The 18,387-nt window shown below is 30.1% G+C and overlaps 4 protein-coding genes across 4 annotated transcripts; 1 reads left to right on the top strand and 3 right to left on the bottom strand.

Annotated features, from left to right (window-relative positions):
- Positions 1 to 2,312: 2,312 nt before the first annotated feature.
- Tsp_01453 (hypothetical protein) lies at positions 2,313 to 4,732 on the bottom strand. The gene is made up of 7 exons (XM_003377222.1): positions 4,579 to 4,732; positions 4,102 to 4,223; positions 3,986 to 4,052; positions 3,819 to 3,895; positions 3,550 to 3,669; positions 3,033 to 3,118; positions 2,313 to 2,472 (listed from the first exon to the last, which is right to left on the bottom strand). Exons 1-7 carry the CDS (start codon positions 4,730 to 4,732, stop codon positions 2,313 to 2,315), a joined length of 786 nt encoding a protein of 261 aa, XP_003377270.1.
- A 59-nt stretch (positions 4,733 to 4,791) lies between these two features.
- Tsp_01454 (conserved hypothetical protein) lies at positions 4,792 to 6,822 on the bottom strand. Its single transcript, XM_003377221.1, has 8 exons — positions 6,559 to 6,822; positions 6,110 to 6,242; positions 5,914 to 6,040; positions 5,727 to 5,833; positions 5,477 to 5,667; positions 5,131 to 5,394; positions 5,006 to 5,062; positions 4,792 to 4,881 (listed from the first exon to the last, which is right to left on the bottom strand). Exons 1-8 carry the CDS (start codon positions 6,820 to 6,822, stop codon positions 4,792 to 4,794), a joined length of 1,233 nt encoding a protein of 410 aa, XP_003377269.1.
- A 5,439-nt stretch (positions 6,823 to 12,261) lies between these two features.
- On the bottom strand, positions 12,262 to 13,937 carry Tsp_01455 (inward rectifier potassium channel irk-1). The gene is given in 7 exon segments (XM_003377220.1): positions 12,262 to 12,369; positions 12,414 to 12,540; positions 12,592 to 12,812; positions 12,982 to 13,019; positions 13,396 to 13,675; positions 13,711 to 13,758; positions 13,770 to 13,937. 7 exon segments carry the CDS (start codon positions 13,935 to 13,937, stop codon positions 12,262 to 12,264), a joined length of 990 nt encoding a protein of 329 aa, XP_003377268.1.
- Positions 13,938 to 14,987: 1,050 nt separating this feature from the next.
- Tsp_01456 (acyl carrier protein) lies at positions 14,988 to 17,565 on the top strand. Its single transcript, XM_003377219.1, has 7 exons — positions 14,988 to 15,034; positions 15,219 to 15,303; positions 15,874 to 15,933; positions 16,345 to 16,491; positions 17,003 to 17,119; positions 17,180 to 17,267; positions 17,474 to 17,565. The coding sequence occupies exons 1-7, from the start codon at positions 14,988 to 14,990 to the stop codon at positions 17,563 to 17,565; spliced, it is 636 nt and encodes a 211-aa protein (XP_003377267.1).
- The last annotated feature ends 822 nt before the right edge of the window (positions 17,566 to 18,387 follow it).

Genomic DNA, 18,387 nt, shown 5'->3' with positions numbered 1-18,387 from the left:
TGTAACGTTAATATTGACCAAAGTGTCCTATCATTATGAAACAAACATCCATATATATTTTTATACATGTCGATTAGTTTGCTGTTTGTACGAAAAATTCTGTTTAACGTTCATACATTTCATATAAAATACAGTCGAACTACATTAAGTGCATAAGATTTTGGCGGAAAAAAATTCCCTTTATTTAATTAAACGGTAAAATAATGGATAAGTGCATGGAAATTCTTTCGAAATTCGAAATTTTCGACATTCCATACTTATAACCAAGTTCAAATGTAATTTGAAATGCAACATCAAACAGATCAGCTACAACATAGACGCTGCTTTTGATGCGGAATGTTTAAATATTTCGTTATAATTAAAATATACATTAAAAGGTTGCAAATGGAAATGAAAACAGATAGCAATTTAAGTGTTCACCAACGCACTACTCGGTTTCGTTCAGATGTTGAAATAGAAAGTACAATTTACACCAAATATATAAATAAATTTATTTTTTGATTTGTAAATAATATTGCAAATTTTTAATTTTTTATTTAAATAAAATATACGAAGGAAAACAATAACACTGTTGAAAGAAGTCAAAACTTTGTGAAGTTAAAAGTAAAATTCTTTGATTGCTAACAAGAAAGATTTTCATAGAACAGTCAGACGGGAATCAAAAATGTAATTCGATGCTAACAAATTAGCAGTTGCCATGCCTAGTTTAAGCTGACAACTGCAGCTGTGGACAATTCATCACTTGTTGATTTTTCCATTGTATTACAATCGCCTTTAGCTACTCATCAGAAAATTTTCTGACAAATGGAAAAGCATTTAATGCATAAATTTCATTTAATTGCTAGCTGAAACGTAATTTATCTGATGAACTGAAATAAATAAAAGTAAAACACTTTGAAAGTAGAAAGGAAGCGATGGACAGCACGAAGCAGAATAGCAGTTAAAGCTGCTTCAAATTCACTCTGCAGTGGACATCACGTTCTTCGATGTTAGCATTCGTGCGCTATTTGTGTGTGATTAATTTTATTCTGTCAGTATCAACAAAAAGCATTAGTGCCACAAGGAATATCAGAAGTTGATCTTCGATTGTAGATAAAATATAAAATGAAAACTAAATATTGATGTAAAATGGTTATTTAAAATGAAATTCAAAACTGTCCAATTTATTTTCGTTTTTTGTGTTGTTTGCGTTCAGTGCTTTGCGTTCCAGAGCTATTCGAATCATTTTCTACTCTGTTCCTTGTTATGGTTGATGTCGCTGAGTTACATCTTGTACCAAATCGTTGCGCAATTTGGTCCAATTCGATGGTATGGTAGGCAGGATATATAAATTAAAACGTGCCGGCAAACAGAAATATTAGAGATGTTCAAAAGTATGCGCTAATGTGCAGCATGTGTTCCTAGTTATTAGCAATTACTTTATTTTGGTATAGAATAAGGAAGGCTGTGGGGGTGCAGTGTGGACAGATTTAGAAGTTCCGGCTGGGATCGATCGAAAAGATCACGTTGAAACCTGCCGGGTAGATGAGCACCTGGCCTATATAGACTGATGGCAACCGTAAAAACTTGAGGTACGGATGGTACATTCATGTTTGTACTTCAATGATATGAATAGCATTTTACCATCCATGCCATTGTGGCGAGTAAGCTGGTGCCAGTAGTCTGTTGCTATGTACGGTTAAAGATATTGGCAAATAAGAGTTTATCTTTCAAGCTTCAATAAACAAAGCGGCTGTCCTTAGCGTCAATCTTTATCCACAAACAATAATTTGTAATTTTGAAATCACCCTGATAACACTTTGTTAATGTCGTTCACTGATGTGTTGTTTATTATTGTTGTTGTTGCTGTTGGGTAGTGAAAAATAAAAATCACTATTTAACTTATTTTTTGTATTGTTTTTTTCTGAATTATTACTATCGCATTTGATATAACGTCGCTTTGGTACAATAAAATAGAGAATAATGATAAAAATTATTTTCGGGAATGCTGATCATAAAAAAGTATAAACTTCACCACAAATAATATATTTAAATAAACAAAATGTCAATGAATGACAAAACTTCAAACAGACAATAAAATTTTGGAATAATAAATATTTCATTTTTTATGTTACGTCACTACTATTAAAGTTACGTAATCCTAAATGGAATATTTGAACCAATGAAATGAAAACATATTACAGCTAATCACAAGGGAAAGATTTGAATCAATGAGCAATTAGACAAGGAAAACCAATACGACAAAGACTATACGGTCTAATAAGATAGCGAAGTCAACGACCAATAAATGAACAGTGGGACCGAAGTGTTTATTAGCAACTACGAACAAAGACCGTCGACGATACGTCACAGCAAGCTTTCCGAACCAACGACAACCAAGCTCCTTTCCATCCATGCAGCACCGTATTCTTCCTCCGTTCTTCGAATCCAAATCCGCTTACGGAAGCTTCATCCTTCTTCCCTTCTCCTTGTCTGGACAAATAGGGATGTTAGCTCAGGCCGCGTCCGCTACAGTTACACATGAAATTAACTTTGCCAGTACAAAGTTCTTGGAAATGCTTCAAAATTCGTGTTTTACATTTCTTATGTAAATTTCATTTAATAAAATAAAATATGCAATAGAATTTCCGCAATTTTTTCATCTACATGCGATCAGCTGGATGTAAAAATGTCGAATGACGTGCTGTTGGCTAAACGTTCTTTCCTCAAAATGTTGGTTATCTTCCTTCCTTCACAAAAATTAAAATTCTATAGTTTGTCATTTTTTAATCAATTCTATAGCAAAACAAAAATTTATTTTGCTTAAAAGCAAAGTATTATTAAATTCTGTCAATTCTGATGAAAAACAATTATTATAAATTCAATTTTATACATAACGCTGAACGTCCATTATTTTTTTCTGATTCTTCTTCGTCAAAATAAGTTTTAAGTTGATATTTGTGCATCACAGATAAAATGAAGCGTAAAACGAATGAGATTTCTTTAAATTTCTAAAATTATATGAAAATTCAGGTACAATTGACTTCAAAAACGAGGACAGATTACCAATGCAACAAATAAGAAAACTGTTATGCCAGAACAGTTGCTCGTTACATTGAAAACCAAATGACGAGTCATTCTGAAATTACAATAATCACTTCATAATTGTTCATAAAAAATTAAGAATAATAAAAAAAAATCTTGACCAAAAAATAAATTACATGATCATATATTATACGATACTTATTTTGAAATGTTTTCTTCAAAAGTCTTTACAACAATACTCTACATTTCATAAAGAAGCTATAATTATTGCAAAATTAGTGACAAAATCTTTTATTAAATTTTTTAAATTAAATATTGATCATACTAATTTCATGTTTTCAGTTAAATAACTGAAAAACTACCTGGTGGAAAGCAATTCAAACTACCCAAAGACCAATCGCAAAAGCCTTCCAAATGCGACTTTGTAACAAAGATCACTAAAAATGCAAAATTACGCATAAAAAAATAAATATAAAAATTTCAACAAAATACAACAAATATTTATATTGCTAAACTACTGAAAACAATATAAAATTTACCAGGAAGAACTTCAGATTGCTGGTCTGTACTAGTAGTCGCATCACCAGAAGACGCAGAAGATTCAGAAGAGATGGAAGCAGCCACTGGCACTTCAGGGTTGTCATTCTAAAATAAAACTTATCTTGTGAAAAAATTTGAAAAAGTACTTTATAAATCATAAAAATTAACCGGATACATCAAGGTACATCAGGCTACAGTCAGTTTAGTTGCAAATACAAGTATAAAAATAAGATTTTTCAAAACTCAGTACAAACCATGTTGACGTCAGCAACGATTTCCTCTGAGATCTGTTCGCGGATTTCTTCACCGTCCAATAAAATAGGATCCAAACCTAAAATAAGCACCCTTTGTTCAAAAGTGATTAAACTGAACTGTATGTAAATAATTTAACCTGAAATGCAAGCAAAATTTTGACGCCCACCTTCGGGCACGTTTCCTGCTGAAGTAGATGGGTACCCGGAAGTTATATCGCAATGAGGCATCGAATTCTATGAAAAACGTTTTGAAAAATCCACTTCAGACATTAAAATAACATACCAACGCAGTTTGACTGTGCTGTTTAATGAGGGACAATTTCGAGGTTATCGCTGTTTGGAAAGATTTCTTTCGCTTCTTCGTCCTTTTCCGCCGTAATGCTTCCTTATCAGGAGCAGAAGCAACTGCAAAATCATTTGAATACAATGAACGGCAAATTGAAATAAAAGAACAGATGTAGCATAATCACTCCTGCGTTCAGAGCTTGATGCAAACGTATTTTTTTCACCAAACAGTTACGATAAAAAAGTCAACGCATTATATCCAATATATGAATTCTTATGAAACATAATTTCTCGATCTTGTAAATATCTACAGTAATTTGTTAAAGAAATTAAAGTTGTAAAAAATTCTGCCATATAAAATGCCAAATTGAATATTTATATGCAACACTGGTTTGAAAAATGAAAATCACATTAAAAAGTAAAAATTAAGAATAAATAAAAATTATCTTGGAAAAAATCAGACTGAATCACTTACAGTCTTGAGAAGATATCCCCGTTGCCTTTGTTGCACTGCTTGACTGCTGCTGATTGACGCGATCGCCTTCATCATCATTTAATGGCGTTGCTTCTATGCTCGACTTGAAAACAAACATCTCGCGTAACAAAGTTGCAACTGTCATGCTGTTCATTCTTTGTTTCTGGAATGGGATTTCAAAAAATTGCAAAACTGTGACAATAATGCAAATCTTCATCGATCCAAACTGCTCACAAATTTGTCTTCGTACGACTTCATCCTGATGTAGCAAGCAAAAATGTCCATCCACCGATCTTCATCTATCTACAATTGATCACAAATGAAGGAAAAAGAATTTAACAAAAATCAATTAATTATAATAATAATATGCTTGATCCTAATAAAGAAAATAAAATAAACACATTAAAGAAATGTAAAATACGCAAACCATTGTTAAATCTCGGCAAAATTGGTAACGAAAACGCAACGTCTGCATGTTGCCACTCTGAAAGTTATTCACTTTTAAATTATTATAATAATATAATATCAATAAACCGATTATTGATTAATTACCAGAACACTCAGCTGCCCCACGCTGAGGCATTTCGCATTTTCCCATGTCAAACCTTCATTTATATTGCCAGCATCCAGAGAACAACTGAAAGGAGAATATTCGACCTGTTCAGCAAGAGGGAAGCAGAACTCCAAAGAAAACGTCCGCTTTATGGCGCGTTTCTTCATGCTGTTGAAATTGTTGTTAACCACGTTGCAGCGTAAAAATTTAAAACCGTCCGGCACCAATCTGATGAACCAAAACGGTATCAGAGTACCATTTACCTATAAAAGAAAAATAAATCAATAATACCACAATTATTAATTAATACAAAAATTAGATATATGCAATAAAATATGAACAGACAAAAGCAAGTGACGATTTCCACCGTCTTTCCAATTCACTGAACACCTTGACAATCGGCAACGTCGACGAAACGCACAATTTAAGGCGGGGATTCTGACCAGAGTCGATTACAAAATATTCAGCCCAGGCGTCGTGAGGCATCAACTGCAAAACAATATTGTCATGCATAATGAAGCTGCTTTGTGGAATATCTATAAAAGAGAAATATTAATAAAATGAATATTATGGACAAAAAAAAAGAATAAACAACCCTTAGGCAAATATTTCCTCAAAGCCGGGCATTCCGGAGTTTGTACCCGAAATCGTCGATATGTCTTCGACTTCTTTTTCCACACTTCCATCCTCAGTTTACATTCTCTACAAGATATGAAATAAGTAACTAAGCAAATGAAAAGATTAATAATAATAATAATAATAATAATAATAATAATAATCACCCGGTTATAATAAGGTGATTAAACAATTCTGCTGTATTTGCATCAAGTTTTAAACTGCCCGTTTTCTGTATCCATGCACCAAAGTTAATTAACGCGAACAATTCTTTCGCTTCTTTCGGAGCATTGTCTCAACAGTAAAACATAACAATTAACAAAATAAATAAATAAATAAATAAATAAATAAAACACATACAACGCGATAAATTCAAAAAGCCGGATATTCGACCCCACGTATTGTAATAGAAATTCCGCACTTGGACATAATTCTTCGGATTAGACTTTGTATTTTCCGCCACATAGCGACTTATAGCGTCGTGATTTTTCCCGTGCTAAAAAGAATTTTGAACAACAAATTATTTGAAAATAAATGTTTTAGAAAACACAATATACTAGTTAAAGTCAATATTCTTCAAAAGATACGACACTTTATAGGCAGGAAATGTATTTAAATAAATAAGCATTTACCCTTATATTTCAATAGAATTTGCACTTCAAACTGACAGCTGAAATGTGCAAAATAATCCAAGTTAGAATGCACACAGCATTTTCATGCAAACAAAATAGTATTTAAAACAATTAACAAAAAACAACAGTGAATTTCAAAAACTATTTAAAAATTGAGGAAAGAAAAAAAATACAGTTTACCAGTTTCAAAGCTTCAAAAAACATGCTGATCTCTTCAGCATTCCACGCTTCCCAAGTTCGGGTTCTTTCCGTCCCCTTCGGTATTATTTCTCGTATTGTTTCTTGAACAAAATCAGAATACACCAATTCACCGTCACCACTTTCACTGTCATGAAAAGTGCTATCGCTGCTTTCTTTCTTCTTTACAGCCACCTTTGGCTGTTTGCGCAATTTGGCTTTTTCCGCACTACTACTTACAGCTCTTCCATGCTTCGACTTCTTCATATCCAACAGCTGTTTGTTTGCCAAAAGATAAATGTAAAGATGTAAATAATATCGATCAAGGACATCAATCATTCCATCACAATTTATAAAATGGCACACACATGAAATGCAAAACATGAGAAAATATACCTCACTTCTTATTATTACAAGTCATACGGTGTATTGAAAATTTAACAAAATTCCTTTCAACTGGTGGTAAGATAGAAAAAACAATACTTAATAATATCGATTAACATTCATCAAAACAAATTAACAAATAAATATTACCAAATAAAACAAAATACTGACTTCACTTCTTAATAATTCTACCAAAAATAAAAATAAAAAACATTTTAAAAATGAAACAAGATATGCTAACGACATGACCAACCGCTCGTACGTTAAAAAAGAAATACAGTAAAACGTTTCAATCCAAAGTCTGGTTGATTACATTGAAAATGCACGTCGATTTCTAAAAAATATAAGAAACCACAAAAATATTACACAGTTTTCAATGAAAACAGTGCTTTCTAAAAAGCATAAATATTTGAATATCATCATACATATTCGAGTTTCAGAGTTGTTCTGCAAAATTATGCGCAGTGCATGCACGATTGTTCAAATAATCATAATTAAGAAGACGAATAAAAATTCATACAAATCTGACAAAATGTTAATAAATACTTCAAATTAACAACATAACTACGAAATTCAAATCCATCCTGCTAGAAAAGTATTGGCTCACAATATAATAAAACTACAATAAAAGCATTAATATGATTAATAGAAAATGCCTTCATAAATAAAATAATAATCTTTACAAAAATAAAAAACAATAATATAACTTTAAAAGTCCAAAATAAATAAATTTCAATAATTTCACATGCAACTACACTTATTAAGTTGAAATAGCATTTCCATTTATTAAAAGTTAAAACAATAAAGCAGTAAACACCTTATGAGAAAAATTATATACCTTTATGCGATTTCTAAGAAAAAATGACTACAAAATCTCGCACACCCAAAGAAAAATAGAAATACACAGTACGATTAATAACAAATGAAAATATTGATAATTAAGTTTTATGCCACTGTACTGTAGCTAACAATGAAAGTTTCAGTTAAGAAAGTATTTTTTCTAAAATCATAAATGCTAAATATGTAAGCTGTACCAAAACACACAATATTTTACAAAACTTCGATTGGGTAACTCACATTTTGTATTCTTACAGAGATTACTTTTAATTTGAAAATTCAAATTAAAAATGGATGCATTTGTTTCAAAACATGAATGAAATGTTTTATTAAAGAACTTAGAAGGCAATAAAAATGAAGGATCATTAGGAATAGCAAATAATTTAGCATATAACTTAGAAAGTGCAATATTAATTGCTGCTTTAAATATTTCGGTTAAATGCCCTTACACTCGGTACATTAAATTTAAAAAATTCATCTTTTTAAGTAATCATCTCTGTACAATTACAGAACTATGCTGCACTGTAAATTTATCGGAGATTATTTTTTCTTATTTTATTTTATCTTATATTACCATTGTATTTGTGGTGGTCAAAATTTGCAGCCTGCTTTAAAGTATTCGGGATATATTCTTTACCTAGTATAAATCATTTCATTAATTTTTCAACAAAGGCGGTTATTAATATACCCTCAGTGGCAGATTTAAAATAAATTCTTATTTTTTTTTTAATTTATTGTGAAACTTGAATAAATTTTATGAGTTAAAAGTTCGTTATGTAGTAATGCTACATAAATTTTTAAACAATTCCACGAAAGTAATTTAAATATGAATAGTGCACAATGAAACATTGATGGCATTCTACTTTTATTTAGATATCATCTTATGTAAATGTATACAGTGATCGACGACAGTCATCAGGGCATGCATTGATCTGATAAAAGTTTACAATTCACTCTTGCTTTTGCTTATTCAGATAGTTTGGAATAAAAATGAAATAAAAATACAAATGAAAACTGAGAAGTATTATTCTTTAAAATCTGGAACTGAATTAAGTTGAAACTGTAAAATAAAATATTGTATAAATGACTAATATAACAAATACTGAACTGTAAAATAATAAAATTTATGTACATATTTAAGAATAGGAAATACTGTGTTAATTGTTGGACGCAATTATGAAAATCTTTTATACAACAAGTTGTCAGTACGTAAACATTCTACGTGGGTATATTGTTTTTAATCAGAGAAACATAGCAGAAAATTATAAAAATGGACAAATGCCATAATCTTATTGTACGCAGAAGAAACAACATCTCTTATATTATTAAACATTGGTATTTCATATATTTTAAGTTATTGTTATTAAAAAATTTTTTGAATATTAGAATATGGGGTTGTATAATTTGCATCACCAAGCAAAAAAGAATCAAAAACTATTAGTTGAAAGGTAACCTGCAACAAAATTAGCACAAAATTTTGTCTGTAATGTTTATTTGCCTTATGAATAATGTGCAGTCAAAAATTTAACATATTAAAATCTTTGAACACACAAATAACTATAATCTGCAGTATTCTTTCAGTTTCAGTTCGACAATTGTTATAAAATTAAACAGTATTTTAAACTATTTTTATGAAAGGGTTTGTTTATAAACTGCGTTTAATTAGCGGAAAATGCTTTGGTAATTAAACATTTTTTCATTTATTGCCTTTAAATTTGGCATAATTTAAGCAGTACTAAATTTTGGCAATACGCTTTATTTGTTTTTTTAAAACAACCATAGTTTTTTTTCTTGATTGTATATACTGCAACGTTGCTTCCCATTTTCAGCGGTATGATCTGATAATGCCAGTTCATGCAATGTTATTCGCAGATGTTATTATTTTGTTGTTGCTATTTTCTATTATTCATAATCAATTCTAAATAAAATCGATATATTAAACATTCACATGGGTTAAGAAAAAAACTTATCAGATCCATGCATATAAGCTACCCTCATCCAACTAATAATAAAATCTCCGGCAATTCGGCATTTCCGTAATTGCATGATTTTCAAATTTCATAATGCTCTCCTAAACTAACTGCTCTCTAAATGCCATCAAATGTCAATGCTATTTAGTAAGCTATCGCTATATAAGCACAGTTCACTTTAATTCGTAATAAATACTAAATAATTATATCAATAAATAAATTTTTTTAACAATGCATTTATGAAATTAAATTAATGTCAAATAAATGTTTTACAAACAATAAATTGAATATGAAAATGATCAATAAAAGGATTTTTCATTAACTAATCCTAATATAAAGCTATGCGGACATTTCTTCACAATATAAACAATTTGAAATGAACTTAATAATTTTATATGTATTATTTTGCTTATAACTTTTTTCGAATTCATTCAATATAATTTAGATAAAATTATTGCTTAATTCGTTCAAGCTCAACAGATTGAAGCAGAATGATTGCCGTTGGGTAAGTTGCCAAAGCAAGTATTGCAATTTAGTTAAACTAAATGAAATTCAATTTAAAATGTTCCATCTGATTTAAAAATTTGTTTTTGATATGTGGAAAGTATACTAGCATTAATCGAATTACATCATGAACATCATCATTTGTATTATCAGATACTGCTTAGCTATCAAGTATGTAAATCAGCATTGACATTCATTTTTAGGATTTATTTTCAGCTAGAATTTTTATTTTTTTAATCCGGAAACAAATTTTTTAACGAATTTTTTTGCTAATTTATTTTGCTTTTCAATGAACTCGTATATTCACTTCACTTTATCAAGCGATCAATTTATTATAATAAATTTTACCGAAAACAGTTTACATACATTAAAAATGCTATTTACATTTTCATTAATATAAACACATTTATTGTGAAACACATCAGCAACTTTCTCTTACGTTTCCAAATTCCTACAACTGATTGAAAAGTAGTAATTTCATAAAAGATTTCACGTTTTACAACATGAAATCTAAGACAAAAATTTACAAAATTGCCTGTGATTATTTACCTTCAATAAATAACCACGTCTGGCCAAGTCTGCTTCCAGTCAGCGTCCTAAACAAAATGATTCATAATACAAAATTGGGTTTTGTAAGTCTCTTTTCATAATATTTTAGTGGAATAATTTCATTGCAACGCCATTTTTAATGTTTTTCATTTATAAATCATGCTATTTCACTGTTTTATTTTTAATACATTTACTCCACAAAGGACAAGTGTTGCAATTACATAAGAAAAACCAAAAAGATCATGGCATAACGTCCAATAAGATAACGCACAACCCTCGGTAAAAACTGCGTCTTTCGTGGATCATCCCAACATTTTAATTTAGTTATGTAATAAAATTTTTATTTCACCTGAAATAGTATTATAAATATTATGTTTATTTATATTTTGTGCTTTTGAGATGGATTGGGAATCTTTATAACTTATGATTTGCAAATGTAAAAAAATTACTCTTTGATTAATGCAATTAATCATAGTGATTATGATTTTGAAATTTTTGTAATTTTATTTATTTTGTCTGTGATATTGTGTGGCCGAAAAAACTAAAGTTGTATTTTGGCTTCTCTCTGCTTCAGCCACTTCCAGCCCTGTTTAATATCCCTTGTTTCAAAGGAAAGTAGAGAGGTTTCTACTGCTCCTATATAGCGGGTTCTCAGAGTTGTGCTTTCGCCCCTTTATACGATGCCTAACATCTAGCCAAAAAACAGATGGTGCGCTTTGCTATCTTATCTTGAAATGATTTATGTAAGTAGATTTATGAGGCAACTGAACGTCTCGTATCACTTTCGTAAACAGAATTTCTATCTTTGAGAGAAAAAGTTGCAGGCATGTATTGTATTGGGCAGTATTTTGGAACGTTCTGCCGTGAATGACCACAGTATTTGCTTTTGATCTGTAACGAACTGTAACTGAACATATCGACATGCTTCAGCAGCATGATCTGAAAAAATGCCGGCATATCCACTACTCGTGCGTCCTCAGCCTTGATAAACTCAGTATAATGCATCTTCTTTTGCTAAGCACAGTGAACGGATGTTCATTTGCTGCTGTTTTAGAGATTTAAATTTTGTAAACAGTAAAAAATAAAATTATACTGTACATTTTTGAAATGTAAGTAGTTTAGAACAATGAACATTGATGTGTTCAACGAAATTGGAAAGCAGAATTATTTATTGAAAAATGAAATAAAGCATGCACAATATTTCAGCTCTCTAAAACAATAACAAATAAACTAAGAAAAAAAGAACAAAATCAAATTGTTGAAAAATAAAACAGTTTTTGTCGATAATATGAAAATGTGAAACTCATTCGCAGTTCATTGAAAGTATTAAAAATGCTTAATTTAACAGTTCACGGAGACAAAAATCATAAAATACTCGATAAATTTCATAAATAGAAAAAATGCATGATTTTAATTGTTCAACTTGAAATTTAATATTTTCATTTGGCATAATACTAAAAATTCAAGATATTTGCTTCGGTAACAAACATTCTTTGAGAACTGAGCTATTTATTTTGAAGCATTCATCATTGCATTCTTCCTCGTCTATCATAGGAATATCTGGCATATTCTAAAATCAAAATTATAAAAATTGTAGAGGCTTCAGTAACTTACTATTCGAATTTGATCTAGTTCTTCTGCTGACATTGATGGTGTTGTAATTCTGTATGTGGTGTGAAACTTGCTATAATCAATATGAAAAACGCCGTTTTGTTTCTGGAAGGTTATTAATTTGCAAAATCTAAATTATTTTGAAAAATGAAAACAGATAATCTATAAGTCAAGTAAATACCTTTGTCCCCAAAGTATTTCTTCCGGCAGATAGCTTGTACTCGCTTGGGTGCATACTCCTGAGCTTGAAATCAATCCATCAAGAATGACAATAATTTCAAATCTTGCAGAAAGTAAATCAGATTCATTATATTTATACATTGGACTGTTTTCGTCGATTACGTGATTAACAATAACAGGCCAAGATAATAATGGGCATTCTTTGATATCATCAACTTGCGTCTAAAAGCTGAGCAATAATTAATGAAAAGTAAGCTGAATATTATTATTGATTAAACTAAAATAATAATTTTGCTAAATCGTATTTTTTTTATTTAATAAAATTGGACAATTACAAAGAAATAGTAAAATAATAATTTTATTTGGAAAATTAACTGAACTTGCATATTACATTACTGTAATAAACAAACACAACTGTAACTGCCCTAACTTCAAAATTTTATGCTAAATTTGGAAATATTAAGAGAGTAATAGTTATCCAGTATTTTCGCAAGCTTCTATTTAGTTTTGAGTAAGAAATATTGTTTTTTGGTATAATACTGTTGTTAAATGATTTGAAATTGATTTTTTTAATGTTTAAATGGCATTCCCTTATATTATGAATGCATTGAGTATAGACATGATAATAATAATAATGCTATGCACAGCAATATCATGAAATTTCATTATTAATTTTAAATTATACAGATATGGTTAATGTTCAAATAATGTAGTTTGGGCGAATTTGATGAGGATGCAAAATGTATTTGAATTGATGCATAAAAAAGAGGCTTACTTTCATTTCATGTAAGTAGAATGGTGATACTTCTCCTTCCGCTGTCACATGCTTTCGTATCATTATCATATTGATTTTCACGTTTGCGAGTTTGTATTTTCGCATATCTCCAATTCGAAAACTTAAACACAAGTTCCTTTCGCGTTTTGCAATCACGGCATTGTTGCTGAACAGAAGCGTTTGTGCTCTGTTTTTTGGTTTTGTCATTTTTGCAAAAACCACACCAACCATCAGACTTTGAATAATTATTCCTAACATGGACTGCAATCCGAGAATGAATATAACTTCTGGGCATTGTTCTGTTGGATACCTTATAGAAATAAATTCTAACAGGTATACTTTTACCTCTAAACGTATTTTACCTATATCCAAATCCAATGGTATGTTGTGCTTCTAAAGAATACATGAATACTGATGCAAAAGAGTGAACATTTTCTAGACAAGGTTTCCAATTTTCGTCGTGACTTCTTGCGAAATCTCCATGCACTACCATGATGCAATAATAAATTACCGAAAATAGAAGCCAACTCATACTGAAGCTGAGAGCGAAAAGCAGCAAACACCAGCGCCATTTTACTTCAATGAGTGTATTCCAGATATCACTGAGAAAATAAAAATATATAAATTGTTTAGGATCATTAAATTATATAATTTAATGAAAATGAGGCATGCAGTTATTTTTTTTGTACGTTTGTGAACTTTGACACAATTTTTGGTTTCATTATATGAATAAATAAAGCACCTGTAAAATCGCCAATTTTGGTCGTGCAGCTCTGAGCTCAAGTTGAATTCACCGTTTTTGTTTAGTAGTCTGGTGGGGCAGTTGTTTTTCCTTTGTCCAAACATGAAACCTTTTTCATTTATTGCATCTTAAATAAGTGTGACATATTACAGACTGGTTGATTTTAAAGCTTGTATCAAAGTGCTTTGGATATTGTATCATTCTCTGAAATTTCAGTTGTTATTAGTGTTAAATGTAAATGCAAAAGTGAATTTTGCTCTACGTTTTACATGCAAAAGATATTTTTAAATATAACTGTGTTTCAGTTTAATGCTGTAAATGGCAGCGATAGAATATACTGAATAGTAATCTTGTATTTGCGAAAGCGTGGAGATTTCAACAGAAATGGTGAAAATATATTTTTAAATATAATTTTCCTTGTTTTGTATTTACCTGTAAACCCTCATTTAGGCAGTAAAATTTGTAATTCTTTTTTATCATTCGCGGATTTCAAAACACCACAAAGATAAGTCGTATTTTTAGACCCCAGTGTGTATGTATGCTGTGGATCTGCAAGTTTAGTGCAAGGTTGTTTCCGCTTATGAGGTTCCACACTATAACAATAGTGATAACGACTTAATCAAACTGGGTGGCTAACTACCGGCTACTAATGCCAAGATGACGAAGATAAAAACATTAGGGTGAAGGGAAAGGAGGCGCTGCGAGCGGGAGGTAGGTTTACGGCAGCACCGGTTCCCTGATTCCAGAATTTTAGTAACTGATCCGGACATGGCTAGAAGTGCAGAATATATGCTTTCATGTTAGCACAGTCCAACACTGCGTGAGATTAACGCATAATTTGAGTAAACATGTAATGTATGAAGTAAATAATATAGTCACAATGTTTTTTAAAAAAGATGCACCGTACAGTCCCTTCACTTCTGGCAAGTTTGCATGCAAGAACACACCGATGATTTTGACTGTTGTACACTCAATCCAACGAATGAAAAAAAATATAATATTTAACGTGCAAATCAGTAGACAGTCTGTGATGTCGCTTGCAGCTTTCAGACAGTTGCGTAAGATTATAAAGCATCGGTGGGGTGTACGAATATGAGTATTGAAAATACAGGGTGTATGAGAAGTATGCGCGAAAATTCGGCATTCGCGGTCCCGCTGGAGCGGATGCTGCAGCGCTACCGCGAATGTTGAGGGAGGTCTGTATAAATGTAAAATGTTTGCAGTAATATATTCATTATTTCATTTATTGAGCAAGTGAAAAGCCGGCACAGTTTTTTTTAATGCAATAAACATATATGTTGGTGCCGTACTTTAAAGTATTTTGCAGGTTTGTAGGTAGAGTTAAATTAACATCAAAGTGGATCTTTCATAATGACAAAGAAGTGTAAAGCAGGAGCATGATTGTTAAAAATAGGCAAATTGTATGATTAAAGTGAGCAAATATATTTCCAAATAAGGAAGTTTTTATAATGTTATAGTGATATTGAATTTGAAATTGCATGATTTTCTCAAAAATGTTTCAGAGTGATAATTTTTGATCCATTGATTATTTTAAATGAAAGTTTGAAAAAAGAATTTGGTAAAATTTAAATGTGAAGTGGAATTGATGGGAAAAACAATTTTTTTAATTATAATCATCTATGATGACGAAATGTTGTTTATCATGCTTGCAGACTGCAGATATTATACATTTGTGGGTGTGGAAAATTTTCAAGCAGCAAATAATTATGCCAGTGTTGAAGCAGTGCTAAAGTGTTTATTGAAAGCTGCCACTAGACCTACCTGAATTTCGTCTTGGATATCTGCCTGAAGTGGACCAGCGCATTGTTTGTTTCTTTTTAATATTTATTGTAGATTTAATTTTCGGTTGAAATTACACTTGTATATTTATATTATATTAAGAAGTGACTTTGAACAGTATTTGAAATGTGACAAACTTGCTAAGAAATCTAGTTCGTGAACTGATTCTTGTATCTGTTTGACAAGCACTGTAAATTTTCAAATGGCACAAACAAACTTGTCTTTATTTTGTCATATAGAATTTGTGTTTTTCAAAGTAAACAACTGAAAAATATTAATTTTAATTTTTTGCAACGTAATTTTTGAAACATGTGTATGGAGAAGTGTGTTGCGTTTCAATTTTCAATCATTCATATTTCAGAATCTATATTTGTTTATTTGTTTTAAATATTAATATTGATGTAATAATAATAATAATTATTATTATTATTATTTAGTCAAAACTGAATAAGTTTAAAATGTTGCGGCGTTTTGTGTGCTATGGTTCGTCATTTCGTCGACTCTATTCATTCGCCACTAGTCAATTATTTCCAGAGCGGGCATTGCAGGGCAGTTTTGCGCAATTCAGAATCAATGAAACAAGGGTAAGTGATAGATGTAGACGTTCTGTCATTAAAAAACTTTGATTGCAATTTCTTCTCATGAAATTGCTTTTTAAATAACATTTTTCAATGCAGCAGAATGTTGCAAATTCACATTAAAGCTATTTAATTTGATTTGATTTACACTTGAGTGTGATATAAATTTTTGTATTAATTGTTTTAAATTCTATTTTTTTAATGCTATTGTATTTCATATTTATTTTTGCAATGAACAGTGTTGACAGTAATTTTTAAAGTTGGTCGAAAATTTTAGCAAAATTATTATTGAATTGAAATTTGGCCTCAATTTGATTTGATTTCATTTAATTTAACACGTTTCGGTATTTTCACTGCAATTGGAGGTTTAATGTCATTATATCAATGAATAAATAAATATATTTTTTTAATTATTTTACAAATGATGTTGCAAAATGCACGTCAATGGTAGCGCTTCATCTGGATTAGGAATGGAAATTGGTGATTTGTTTTTAATTTTTATTAAAAATATATCTAGACTCCACATAATTATGGCAGAGCTTCGTATGGTCACAAGCCACCTTACACAATCAAAACAGTGAACGATCGTGTGATGTTAGTTTTGCAACTTTTTGACAAAATTGATCCTGAAAAAGTTTGAAATAGCGTAATTTTCCTTACTTCACATGCTTATTAATTTCTTGTTTATATTTAGATTAAGCATGATTCACATTTTGTGGATGATTTGGGATTGGACAGTCTCGATCATGTTGAAATTATAATGGCCATGGAAGAAGAATTTGGTATTTATTTGCATTTGTTATTTAAATTATTAAGAAATTATAATAGTTTATGAAATCTTATTATTGATTTGATTTTTATATTGAACTGGTATTATTATTATTATTATTATTATTATTATTATTATTATTATTATTATTATTATTATTATTATTATTATTATTATTATTATTATTATTAACAATTAATTTTGAAATGTGTATTGCAGGTTTCGAAATTCCGCCTGGAGATGGAGAACAGTTGATGACTCCTGCTCAAATAATTCAGTACATTTGCTTAAAGGAGGACGTGTATGAATAATGTACAGCTGGTAATTTATTTTGCTTAGCTGACTTTTTGCCATTGTTACAGCTGCAGCAGCTTTTATTCACGAAATATTACTTCTTTGATCAATTTAGTAAACTTATATATTGTGAAAATTACAATATTTATCCATTTATTTCTTGTGTACTTTGCGTTGCTGTAAATTTGAAGTTTTCATGAATAATGTGATGCGATTTTCTCGAGCATTCCATTATTTGGAATAATGAGTAATAGTAAAACAGCTATTGAAATTATTAGTAAGTAATAAATTTCTTTAAAGAATTTGTTGACTCTTATATATTATCCCCCCCCCCTCTCCCACACACACACATACATGTAATTATGTGATTTTGTTAGCTAGTTAGATAACATTTAGAGATTTTATCAGATTCTATAATAACACAGTGAAGAGATTGAACATACTGAAAAATACTTGATAAACATAAAAGAAAACCACAGGACATTTATCAGTAACCAATTCTCATAAATATATATAATAATGAAATATTATCCTTATTTGTACATTGAAAGTATTTATGTTATCTAGAAGCGTTCACTTCATGAAACAAAACATTTGTTATTTTTCCAGTTGTGCATTCATTTATTTAGTATTTCATCGATACCAAACAATGTATAGAAATTTACCACTGTTATTACCATTGCAACAATGTTGTATGAAAATGTATACAGCATATAAATTGTTGCATATTTTTAAGAATTAATTTACACAATTAATTTTACAGTAAATTCAGCAAACTTTTTTCAACAATTAATTAATGCAAATCATGGTTGGCTAGACGTTATATGTCAGATTGATTG

Source organism: Trichinella spiralis (assembly GCF_000181795.1).
Source record: "Trichinella spiralis strain ISS 195 chromosome Unknown Scfld4, whole genome shotgun sequence".
NCBI classification, from domain to species: Eukaryota; Metazoa; Nematoda; class Enoplea; order Trichinellida; family Trichinellidae; genus Trichinella; species Trichinella spiralis.
The sequence above is the reverse complement of the archived record's forward strand: the minus strand, read 5'-3'. Positions and strand labels throughout refer to the sequence as shown.